The following is a 13,250-nucleotide window of genomic DNA, read 5'->3' as shown; positions in this document are numbered from 1 at the left end:
TCACTGTACGATGTGACCATACGGCTCAGCAGGACCGGTTCATAACAGCTATGGCCCTGGGGATGAAGCTGTTCCTGAGTCTGGAGGTGCGGGCGTAGAAGGCCTTGTATCGTCTGCCCGATGGAAGGAGTTCGAACAGACTGTTGCAGGGGTGTGAAGAGTCTTTGTGGATGCTGGTGGCTTTTCTGAGGCATCGTGTGTTGTAGATGCCCTCCAAGGCTGGTAGCTGTGTTCCGATGGTCCTCTGAGCTCTATGGACTACCCGCTGAAGAGCTTTCCTCTCTGCCTCCGTGCAGCTGAGGTACCACACAGAGATGTCATGTGTTAGGATGCTCTCTATGGTGCAGCGGTAGAATGTCGTCAGCAGCTGTTGGGGTAGACCAGACTTCTTCAGTGTTCTTAGGTAGAACAGTCGTTGCTGTGCCTTCTTGACCAGCGCAGCAGTGTTATTGGACCATGTTAGGTCCTCCGAAATGTGAGTACCCAGAAACTTGAAGCTGGACACATGCATGCAGTGCCCGAGAAGAAAGTGTTCAATATCATGACTTGCACTAGTTAGAGAAACAGAGTTAGAGATTTTATGTAGGACAATACTGTAATGCCTTTGCAGTTGAGGAAATGTCAGAGATTTAAAAAAAATCAACATATTTTCTGAAATTAATGTTGATAACTGTATTAAACTTCATTTATGATGTATAATTCCTTGATTGGAAATGGTCATTGAAGGTAAAAATTAATATATGGAGATAATGAAAATAAAAGCAAAAACCAATACCCAATGTTTCTGTTTTTAAACTCAGATTTCCAGCCTCGGCAGGATTTTTGCATTTGTACGTAGATGGCCGATGATTTGTATGAATTTTGTTACTTTTCTTTCAAGGTAAAGTAATATAATATTTTGAAATCGAGGTTTACTTCTAAGTATGTGCAAGCTGGTTTGATTTGTGATGCATTGTAGTACCAACACTGCTGTCAGATGTTGACTCTCTTCAGTAAAGAATGTTTATGTTACAACGAGACGTACAACGAGACGTACAACGAGATCTGGGCGTCCTCGTGCATCAGTCACTGAAAGGAAGCATGCAGGTACAGCAGGCAGTGAAGAAAGCCAATGGAATGTTGGGCTTCATAACAAGAGGAGTTGAGTATAGGAGCAAAGAGGTCCTTCTGCAGTTGTACAGGGCCCTAGTGAGACCGCACCTGGAGTACTGTGCGCAGTTTTAGTCTCCAAATTTGAGGAAGGATATTCTTGCTATTGAGGGCGTGCAGCATAGGTTTACTAGGTTATGTCCCGGAATGGCGGGACTGTCATATGTTGAAAGACTGGTGCGACTAGGCTTGTATACACTGGAATTTAGAAGGATGAGGGGAGATCTTATCGAAACGTATAAGATTATTAAGGGGTTGGACACATTAGAGGCAGGAAACATGTTCCCAATGTTGGGGGAGTCCAGAACAAGGGGCCACAGTTTAAGAATAAGGGGTAGGCCATTTAGAACTGAGATGAGGAAAAACTTTTTCAGTCAGAGAGTTGTGAATCTGTGGAATTCTCTGCCTCAGAAGGCAGTGGAGACCAACCTCTGAATGCATTCATGAAAGAGCTAGATAGAGCTCTTAAGGATAGCGGAGTCAGGGGGGATGGGGAGAAGGCAGGAACGGGGTACATTGAGAATGATCAGCCATGATCACATTGAATGCCGGTGCTGGCTCGAAGGGCCGAATGGCCTCCTCCTGCACCTATTGTCTATTGTTACACGTCTTAACCAACGGAGGAGCCTTTGAACGCTACAAGGGGCAATAATGTTTCCATTACGATAAAGTGCAGGACATGCATTATGTAGAGTGCACTAACACGAGCAAAAAGTAAAAAGTCTGAAGAAGGGTCTCGACCCGAAACGTCGCCCATTCCTTCTCTCCAGAGATGCTGCCTGCCCCGCTGAGTTACACCAGCATTTTGTGTCTCCCTTCGATTTAAACCAGCATCTGTAGTTCTTTCCTCACAGACTAGCAAAAATTAAGTTGCATATCAAATGCAATCAAATTTTGCTGTAGATTGCTATATGTATGCTGCAAATATGCTGCACTTAAGGATTTAGTATTTTTTATTGCTGAAATAATCCCTCGCCGCATGGTTAAGTGCGTGTTTTGTGGAATGCAATGGAAGAAATGTGTATCAATTATAATAGCTTGGATGAAAAGCACGTGTATTTGGAGAAATGACGTTTGGGAGCGTTCTGTCCTTGACGAGGTACGCTATTGACCTTGTTTATTATCGAGAGTGTGAGTGAAGGCAGAGGGCGAGAGAGAGAGAGAGAGAGAGAGAGGGAAGGAAGCAGAGACGGAGACAAGTGCGGAAGGAGGCGAGACTGTGGATGAGAGAGACAGAGAGGGGCGGAAACCCACAGTGAAATGTCATGCCTCGGTTGGAGGAACATTGCACCTCGAAACAGAGGTTGTAAAACGCACCGGTGCGTTTCATTTGAAACGCTCGTTATTTTGGATTATTTGCAAGTGTTAAGATCAGCATAAAAAATCGAAACACGCCTGGGTTGGCATTGCAATGCGGGGAAGGGGCAGGAGCAGACAGCTTGGAATCGCAGCGTCCGGACCTCCTCACCCCTCGTCCCTCGTCCCCCGGCCAGACTCATTTATACGCGGCCGGCTTCTGGACGAGATACTTCGGACCCCATCGTCCCCTCCTCCTCCTCCCTCCTCCTCCTCATCATCGGCGGTAGCCTGCGGCTGAACACGTTTAAGGTTGAACACCCGAGCGCCCACAACGCTTTCGCAAGCGCCCCTTGATCAACGTGTTCCCATTTCAAGCCGCCTTATCCCGGGACCTAACGGCTATTAAATCCCTTGCTGCATCGTGGGGAAGGCCAAGGAGAGAAAAAATAGTGCTTTAGATAAATATTCTGTCCGTATGCAGAAGCAGGGGGGGGTTTGGAAGGGGAGAGAGAGAGAGAGAGAGCTTTCAGGAGATTGCAGCTGCAGTCAAGTGTGTGACAGAGAAGGGAAGTAGTGGATGAGGAGGACTTGGACTGTTTGCTCGTGTTGATGCAGTGGATGGAAGGGGCCGCCGTCGGTCGGAGGGCTTGCTGGAGGGGCAACGACTAAGATTAGAAACCCCCCCCCCCCTCACATCCCCCCTGGCGACAGTCTGCAAAGGTCTCTACTCTGGAGAGGGTCGCGTTTATGCTGGAAGAATGTATTCAGATCCCTCGGGAAGAGATCTGCTGGGAAACAGAACCTTGTTTTTCATATTTATTTGTTCTTTCGCTCTGGTCACCCTCCTGCAGCAGTTCCTCTACGGCAAGAACTACATAAAGAGGTAAGGAAGGGGACGTGCATTAATTGCACTGCCGCGGATGGACAGCCAGGTGGACTAGACTGTCAGCTGCCCGGTTACCATCGCAGATTCCCACTCTGCTCACGAACAGTGAGCGCAGTGTGAGTTCATGGATGTCACAGAACATGCTCGCTTTAGGATTAAGGTGAGCCCTTCGTCCCAAGTGATCCCAAAGGATCTGACAATGGTCATGGCCAAAATCACAAAGCGCTGGAGTAATTCAGTCTGGAGATGGGTCCCAATTCATCTCTGGATAGAAGGAATGGGTGATGTTTTGGGTCGAGACCCTTCTTCAGACTCCCACTCTGTAATTCCCCCTGCTCTACGACCATGTTTTAACCCAGACCTCAGTCTGAGGAAGGGTCTCGACCTGAAATGTTACCCATTCCTTCTATCCAGAGATGATGCCTGTCCTGCTGAGATTCCCCAGCATTTCGTGCCTCTCATCCGTCCACTCCCTCCACAGATGCTGCCTGATCCGATGAGTTGATAAACTCATAAAACATAGAAGCAGAATTAGGCCATTCGGCCCATTGAGTCTGCTCTGCCATTCAACCATGGCTGACCTATTTTTCCCTCTCGAACCCATTCTCTTGCCTTCTCCCCGTAACCTTTGACACATTCATTCCAAAAGATGTCCACATTTGTAGGTTTGTTGGCCTCTGTAAATTGCCCCTGTGTGTCTCTGGCAATGAAAGCCACAGATTTACCACCCTCTGGTTAAAGTAATTCCTCTTCATCGCCGTTCTAAAGGCTCCTCAAGTAATTTGTGTTTTGTTCAAGATTCCAGCATCTGTTGTGTCTCCATGGTTATGGCCGATTCTTGATCTAGTGCTCCTAGATACACATCTATATACTAAAACTCTTGTTTGTTTGTTCCTGAACTACAGCCTAAACGGTACACGATAGCGCAACAATTTTATGCCCACCTTACTCACAATGTCTTCATCATCGTCCCCAATGTCCCTTTGGTGCTAATGGAAGAAGTTTCATTGAAATTAGTGTAATATTTTTAAAGTTACTCACATTTTAAAGTTTAAATCTATCTCCTAAGGAGGGGAGAGGGAGGGAGGGAGGGAGGGAGGAGTGTGGGGGGAGGGGGGGAGGGAGTGAGGGGGAGGAGGGAGGATAAGGGCGGTTGAGGGGGATGGGGGAGGGGGAGGGGGGAAGAGGGAGGGGGAGGGAAGAAGGAGGAAGGGGGAGGAGGGAGGAAGGGGGCAGGGGGGAGGAGAGGGTGCTCCACCACTGCAGGAGAGGTTTGGACCCAACGGGTCCACTTGGTCTAGTTTTCAAATAAAGGGTGATCAATGGTGCACACACACAATGAATTCTTAGGATGTGGACATTGCTGGAAAGGTAGCGATTTTGTTTTTGTCTAATCGACTTTGGTATCATAGTTGGGATGTTGTGTTACAATTGTACACAACATTGGTGTGTTTTGTATACCACATTTGGAGTATTTTGGTCACCCCGCTATAGAAAGGATGGTGTTAAGTTGAAGAGAGTGCAGAGAACATTTACGAGCATGTTACCAGGACTTGAGGGCCTGAGCTATAGGGAGAGGTTGGGGCTTTAGACCTTGGAGAATAGGAGGCTACGTGATCATCTTTTGAGGTGTATAAGATCATGAGGGGAATAGATAGGTTGAATGCACCCTAGTTTTTTTAGGGTGCAGGGGAATCAAGAACCAGAGAACATAGGTTTAAGGTGAGAGGGGGAAGGTTAAGATTTTTTAGATTTAGATTTTTTAGATTTTTTTGGATTTAGAGATACAGCGCGGAAACAGGCCCTTCGGCCCACTGAGTCCGCGCCGCCCAGCGATCCCCGCACATTAACACTATCCTACACACACTAGGGACAATTTTTTTGAACATATTACCCAGTCAATTAACCTACGTGCCTGTATGTCTTTGGAGTGTGGGAGGAAACCGAAGATCTCGGAGAAAACCCACGCAGGTCACGGGGAGAACGTACAAACTCCGTACAGACGGTGCCCGTAGTCAGGATCGAACCTGAGTCTCCGGTGCTGCATTCGCTGTAAGGCAGCAACTCTACTGCTGCGCCACCGTGCCGACCTTTAAGAGGAAGCTGAGGGCAAATGTTTCACACGGATGGAGGGTGGGTATATGGAATGAGGTGCCAGAGGAGGTAGTTGCCACAGGTACTATAACAACATTTAAAAGACATTTGGGCAGGTACATGTACGGGAAAGGTTTAGAAGAAAATGGGCCAAACGTGGGCAGGAAGGGCTAGTGCAGATGGGGCATCTTGGTCAGCATGGGCAAGTTGGGCTGAAGGGGTTGTTTCCATGCTGTATGACTCTATGCCTTGAGAATGGCCTTTCATGTTGAATATGGTACTGATGAGATTCAAGCAATGGCATTAGATGAGATTTCAGGATATTGTCTCAGTGAAAAAAAAGATCAAAGATTTGTTAATATATTTGGATGGATGCTTGAAAACAAATATATTTTCTAAAAATTGTGTTTCTGATCTATTTAATGGTACAGCACCTTGGGATATTTCAAAGGCGTTGCAGTCAGTTAAGAACTTTGGAAGTAAAACAAAACACTGCAGATACTGGAAATCTGATCTAAAATTGGAAAATGCTGCAAGTATCACATTATCAGAAAACCGGATCACATGTTTTGCAAAATTGATGTACCCTGATGTAAATCCCACTAGGTATAGTTTACTAGGTAGTGTGAGGTGGAGGACATTTGTCAATGGCCAATGCTTCCTCGAGGAGCCAAGGGCTTAATAAGAAGAAGAATAGTTTTGGGGTGAAGTTGTGAAATTGCAACAAGCATCTCTGTTCACACCTTGCGTCTGATGCTCATCTCATGACATCTGTCATTGTGTAATGTGAGTTTGAGCATTCCCAAAATAAACTGGAGTTCCCAGGCACTAAAAATGACTACTGTGTGACAATCATTTTTTTAAAAAACCACCGAGCACACCCAACTGAGGTTTATAGTCAGATGCTACCTAAAGGCCCACCCAATTTATAAGCAGACACCTCAAAGAGAGATTCAAAACCTCTGGAGACAGCCTATATTCCTCTCAAAGTGTTTAACAGTTATGCTCAGAATGGCATAGGGTATTTTATGGAGAACTTAACCTCAGAAGAAGCCCTTTAGTAGGAACAGGGTTTAGTCTCTTAATTTGAGGAAGGACATTCTTGCTATTGAGGGAGTGTAGCATTGGTTCACCAGGTTAATTCCCGGGATGGAGGGACTGATATATGATGAAAGAATGGGTCGACTGGGCTTGTATTCACTGGAATTTAGAAGGATAAGAGGGGATCTTATAGAAACATATAAAATTCTTAAGGGATTGCTCAGGCTAGATACAGGAAAAATGTTCCTGATGTTGGGGGAGTCCAGAACCAGGGGTCCCAATTTAGGACTGAGATGAGGAAAAACATTTTCACCCAGAGAGTGGTGAATCTGTGGAATTCTCTGCCGTAGAAGGCAGTGGAGGCCAATTCACTGGATGTTTTCAAGAGAGAGTTAGATATAGCTCTGAGGGCTAACGGAATCAAGGGATATGGGGAGAAAGCAGGAACGGGGTACTGATTTTCGTTGATCAGCCATGATCCTATTGAATGGCGGTGTTGGCTCGAAGGGCTCCTGCACCTATTTTCTATGTTTCTATGTTTCTCCTCCATCCCGAAGGAGCCTCCACTACTTACCAAGTGGCCTCCCTCTTTTACCCAGCACTGTTTTATGCCCTTTATGTGCATCAATGCCACATATCTTGCTGCAATCCTGGCACAGCAAAGCTTGTAAGAGCGTAAATCACCTTGGACACCAACCTCCTAATATCTGTGTTTAACTGCACAAGCAACATCAATACGTTTTTTGATTTACATTCTTATGCCTCTGATATTTTTACTTCCAGATCTGGGCCAAAGTGCTTGTACAAATCAAGGAAAGAAAATGCTTTTCTATGAAGACTGCTTTTTACAGACCTTTGTAAATTAGTTTGGAAAGAGAGCATAATGAATGGTCAAATTCAAACATGGTACACACTACATAGTTGTTGCTCCAATTTACAACTGTACTTGGCTATTAATTAACGCTTTAGGGTGGGTTCCATACCACTGGAAGAACTTTCATCATCTTTTCTGCACATTCCCACTGAGTTATAAAACATACACAGAACTCAGACTCTGAGCCAAATGTTCAAAAGCCAATTTTTCCCCCCAAAATTTATCTTATGTGGTGCCTGTCAGAATTGTGCCTTGTGGGCTTCAAAGCAGTGATGGATTTAAATGCCTGCACTGGAAGTTAAGATAATATCTTAAAGCATATTAGGTTTAGGTTTATTATTGTCAAATGAGGGACAGGTGGGACAAGTGTAAATGGGGGAAGTTGGTCGGCTTGGGCAAGTTGGGCCGAAGGGCCTGTTTCCATGCAGTATGGTTCTACGACTCTTTGTCCTGAGATACAGTGAAAAGATGTGTTTTGCACGCAATCCAATCAAATCAGCTAATATACATAAATAAAATCAAGCCAAACTCAAGAACCAAAAGTAGAGCAAAGGCAAAGATACAAAGTGAGGAATATTGTTCTCATCATTTTCACAGTTCCAGAGACAAAGTCTAATGTGTGCAATGAGGTCGAGCATTCCCTAGCTTATGGAAGGACCATTCAGATGTATGATAACGGAGGGGAAGAAGTTATTTCTGAGTCTGGTGGTGTGAGCTTTCAACTTTTTGTATCTTTGGCCTGATGGGAGAGGGGAGAAGGAACGACCTGGATGAAAAAAGGTCTGGGGTTATGTTGGTTGCTTTTCTGAGACAGCGTGAAGTGTAGGTGGAGTCAATGGTAGGAATTCTGGTCTATGTGATAGACTGGGCTTCATCCACAACTCTGCAATTTTGTGCGGTCTTGGGCAAGCTGTTTCCAAAACCAAGCTGTGATGCAACTTAACAAATTGCTTTCCATGTCATTGGATACTGCATCGGGTATGTGGATTTATCAAAACAAATATATGCAAAATAGGAATAATGAAAAAGTAATGCCATTAAAGGGTTTCCTTTCCAGGATACTGGCACCAATACTGGAATAGGAATGAAGAAAACTTATGTTAGACTCCGATTTATTGACATAGCTATGCCTTTAATACCATAATCACATACAAAATCATCTCCATACTCCTGGATCTAGGAGTCAGAATCCCCCCCCCCCCCCCTCGTTTTACCACTGGATCCTCAACTTTCTAAATGACAGACCACAATCATTGAGAATAGATAACAACACCTCCTCCACAATAACTCTTGATGTTGGTGCTCTTGATGCTATGCTCTCGATAATGAAACCATGTCTCTGAATACTTTAAAACAAAGTAAAAGGAGTTTTTGTTGGGGGGGGGGGGGGGGGCAGGGAGGTATTACAGAGTTGTTGGTTTTAGTGGTGGAAGGTGGGATGATGGTGCGATGGGTTTTTAAATGTTGGCCTGGATTTTCCTGTGTGATTTGTGATAAAGGCTTCTATATAGTACAGTCTCCTGTGGTGTAAATATGCTTGATTTTTGATGCATTTGTATCTGTGCAGTGTCAGGGGGTATGGGGAGAAGGCAGGAACGGGGTACTGATTGAGAATGATCAGCCATGATCACATTGAATGGCGGTGCTGGCTCGAAGGGCCGAATGGCCTACTCCTGCACCTATTGTCTATTGTCTACTAAGTTAGAAAGGTAGCACATAGACCGAAGGTACTACATGATCATACAGAATAAACAGTGTCAGATGTGATAGAGAGAAAACTGACTTTCCACAGTAGTGAAAAGAACATACAGCACAGACCCAGGCTGTTCAGCCCAAGAGGTCTATGCCAGTGTTAAAGCTCCTCTCAAGCCTCATTCCGTTTAACTCTCAGTATAACCTTCTGCTCCTTCTAACGTCTTTGTCTGGCTTCAGTTTGATTACATCTGTGTTATATTTTAAAAATAGAATTGATCTGCCCGAACCCAAGGCAGGTTCGGCTAATGCTTCTCATGTAATCTGCAACCAGCCCATTTATCACATTCACATGCCTTTTCTCAGAAGTTTGTCAGCAATGCAGCTCGCCCCATAGGACGAACCTATCATTGGGTTTTAATGCTTTTGGATCCAATGCACACTGAGGAAGATCATCTGCAACTAAAGACGTGTACAGAATTGTAATTCATCCAGGCAGAATCTACACCTCGCACGACCTTGTAATATGATTGCAGAAGCTGGAGGCAGTGTTCAGTTACTTTGATGTTCCATTGCTTCCGGACAGAGCTTTAAATATTAAAAAAATCTGACCACTTGAACTAGTTCAGGGGAATTTAATAGGCCAAGGTATGTATGGAATATGCTGCTCCTGCCACAAATGAATGCCTCTAAAAACGTTCACGATATCAATGTCACCTAGAACAAAGCAGCCCCTGATTGGCTTCATAGCTACCATCCTGAACATTCATCCCCTCCCCCTCTGTTATTCACAGACTGTGGTGTGCACTCTGCATGAGTAGACGTTATAACTAGAGTGGTTACTCTGCATGAATTAGTACAGCATTAAAATCTGCTACTCCTGACTGCTTTTATAGCTTTTGGAAGAAGGCCCTCCTTGACTGTGGAGTCTTGCAGCCATCATGAAATTGTTTGACATGATATTCTGCCGACTTCATGATCAAAGGAACTGCTGCTCTTGACATGTTTCCTGGATCTGTCTGTTATTGTTGGTGGGTCATAATGGTCAGAATCCATGCTTTGACCCTGTGAATAGTTCCTCTGCAAAAGGAAGCAGGTAATTCAATCAACATCTTCCCAACAATGTTCAACATTTTCATTGACGTGTACAAGGAGTGTAATGCCCAGGTAATTTAAACTCCATGTTAAGTCCCTGTTGGCTGCTTTTACGAAGGCAGGAAAATCACATTCTGCGGAGGAGCAGCATATCATTGGCAGCAGCTCCTGCTTTCCATGTTTAATTGTGCACGTGTAAATATTGGAAGCCGCTGTCAGTTTTACACAGTGTCAATGGCCATTGATTGAGATTGCCTTACATTCTGGGCTGATAAGTGTCTTATGGTTAGTGTTCATTCTTTCAGGGCAGATAATGTGCTGCTGGAACTATCAGGACTAAGTCTGAATAACTATGATCAGAGCAGAACAGATGCCATGTACAATCCATATGCATTGATGGGCATATAAAGGCATTGACTCTGCTGGCAAATCTTCATGGTCCTCTGTTTAAGGATTCAGCTGAACATACTTCGAGAGGCAGTGAAATATTATATTGTTGCAGGTTTGGAGTATAACCAATGCGAGTTACAGTGCCCTCCATAATGTTTAGGACAAAGACCCATCATTTATTTATTTGCCTCTGTACTCCACAATTTGGGATTTGTAATAGAAAAAAATCACATGTGGTTAAAGTGCACATTGTCAGATTTTAATAAAGGCCATTTTTATACATTTTGGTTTCATGATGACGAAATTCCGGCAGTTTATACATAGTCCCCCCATTTCAGGGCATCATAATGTTTGGAACACAGCAATATCATGTAAATGAAAGTAATCATGTTTAGTATTTCATTGCATATTCTTTGCATGCGATGACTGCTTGAAATCTGCGATTCATGGACATCACCAGTTGCTGGGTATCTTCTCTGGTGATGCTCTGCCAGGTCTGTATTGCAGCCATCTTTAGCTTATGCTTGTTTTGGGGGCTAGTCCCCTTCAGTTTTCTCTTCAGCATATAAAAAGTATGCTCAATTGGGTTTGGATCATGTGATTGACTTGGCCACTTAAGAATTGACCATTTTTTAGCTTTGAAAAACTTCTTCGTTGCTTTAGCAGTATGTTTGCAATCATTGTCTTGCTGTAGAATGAACCGTTGGCCAATGAGTTTTGAGGCATTTGTTTGAATTTGAGCAGATATGATGTGTCGATACACTTCAGAATTCATTATGCTACTATGCATCAGCAGTTGTATCATCAATGACGATAAGTGAGCCAGTACCTTCAGCAGCCACACATGCTCAGGCTATAACATCCCCACCACCGTGTTTCACAGATGAGGTGGTATGCTTTGGATCTTGGGCAGTTCCTTCGCTCCTCCAATACTTTGCTCGCCATCACTCTGATATACGTTAATCTTCGTCTCATCTGTCCACAAGATCTTTTTCCAGAACTGTGGTTGCTCTTTTAAGTACTTCCTGGCAAACTGTAATCTGGCCCACAGCGTAGTTCTCCAAGGGATGATCCACGCCTTCCCTTGGTCTGGCTTTTAACTCCTTTCACCTGTCCGTCACGTAACGAGGGGGCTGACCCGAGGAGTGGCCTGATCCACCACACCATCCTATTTTTGCGGTGGTTTGCATCTTGCAGTGTACCCTCTGTATTTCTGTTCATGATGTCTTCTGTGGACAGTAGTCATTGACAAATCCACACCTGTCCCCTGAAGACTGTTTCTGATCTGTCATAGAAACATAGAAACATAGAAAATAGGTGCAGGAGTAGGCCATTCGGCCCTTTGAGCCTGCACCGCCGTTCAATATGATCATGGCTGATCATCCAACTCAGTATCCTGTACCTGCCTTCTCTCCATACCCCCTGATCCCTTTAGCCACAAGGGCCACATCTAACTCCCTCTTAAATATAGCCAATGAACTGGCCTCAACTACCTTCTGTGGCAGAGAATTCCACAGATTCACCACTCTCTGTGTGAAAAAAAACGTTCTCATCTCGGTCCTAAAAGACTTCCCCCTTATCCTTAAACTGTGACCCCTTGTTCTGGACTTCCCCAACATCGGGAACAATCTTCCTGCATCTAGCCTGTCCAACCCCTTAAGAATTTTGTAAGTTTCTATAAGATCCCCCTTCAATCTTCTAAATTCCAGCGAGTACAAGCCGAGTCTATCCAGTCTTTCTTTATATGAAAGTCCTGCCATCCCAGGAATCAATCTGGTGAACCTTCTCTGTACTCCCTCTATGGCAAGAATGTCTTTCCTCAGATTAGGAGACCAAAACTGTACGCAATACTCCAGGTGTGGTCTCACCAATGCCCTGTACAATTGCAGAAGAACCTCCCTGCTCCTATACTCAAATCCTCTCGCTATGAATGCCAACATACCATTCGCTTTCTTCACTGCCTGCTGCACCTGCATGCCTACTTTCAATGACTGGTGTACCACGACACCCAGGTCTCGTTGCATCTCCCCTTCTCCTAATCGGCCACCATTCAGATAATAGTCTGCTTTCCTGTTCTTGCCACCAAAGTGGATAACCTCATATTTATCCACATTATACTGCATCTGCCATGCATTTGCCCACTCACCTAACCTATCCAAGTCACGTTGCAACCTCCTAGCATCCTCCTCACAGCTAACACTGCCCCCCAGCTTCGTGTCATCTGCAAACTTGGAGATGTTGCATTCAATTCCCTTGTCCAAATCATTAATATATATTGTAAATAGCTGGGGTCCCAGCACTGTGCCTTGCGGTACCCCACTAGTCACTGCAGAATTCTCTGCCTCAGAAGGCAGTGGAGGCCAATTCTCTCTATAATAAAGAAAAATCCCCAAACACCTGTCGGACAGGTGTTTGGGGATTTTTCTTTATTATAGAGAGAATTCTTCTGTCATCAGCTGTGGAGGACTTCCTTGGCCTGCCAGTCCCTTTGCGATTAGTAAGCTCACCAATAGACAATAGACAATAGGTGCAGGAGTAGGCCATTCGGCCCTTTGAGCCAGCACCACCATTCAATGTGATCATGGCTGATCATTCTCAATCAGTTCCTGCCTTCTCCCCATACCCCCTGACTCTGCTTTCTTTAAGAGCTCTATCTAGCTCTCTCTTGAAAGCATCCAGAGAATTGGCCTCCACTGCCTTCTGAGGCAGAGAATTCCACAGATTTACAAT

The 13,250-nt window shown here is 44.7% G+C and overlaps 1 protein-coding gene across 3 annotated transcripts in view; it reads left to right on the top strand.

Moving 5' to 3' along the window:
- The window catches only part of st8sia5 (ST8 alpha-N-acetyl-neuraminide alpha-2,8-sialyltransferase 5), a 44,740-nt gene that overhangs the window by 7,380 nt on the left and 24,110 nt on the right, over nt 1-13,250 (top strand). The window contains exon 1 of one of the 3 annotated variants that reach the window (XM_078417517.1): nt 2,310-3,331. The exons of 1 other annotated variant lie outside the window; for it this stretch is intronic. In XM_078417517.1, coding sequence (XP_078273643.1) covers nt 3,207-3,331 — 125 coding nt within the window. In that variant the 5' untranslated portion in view covers nt 2,310-3,206. Of the gene's footprint in view, nt 1-2,309; nt 3,332-13,250 lie in introns of those variants that run through there. One more of the 3 variants, XM_078417687.1, reaches the window with a different exon arrangement.

This window comes from Rhinoraja longicauda, chromosome 1 (assembly GCF_053455715.1).
Source record: "Rhinoraja longicauda isolate Sanriku21f chromosome 1, sRhiLon1.1, whole genome shotgun sequence".
NCBI lineage: Eukaryota > Metazoa > Chordata > Chondrichthyes > Rajiformes > Arhynchobatidae > Rhinoraja > Rhinoraja longicauda.
Note: the sequence above shows the minus strand (reverse complement) of the source record. Positions and strands in the feature narration are given on the sequence as shown.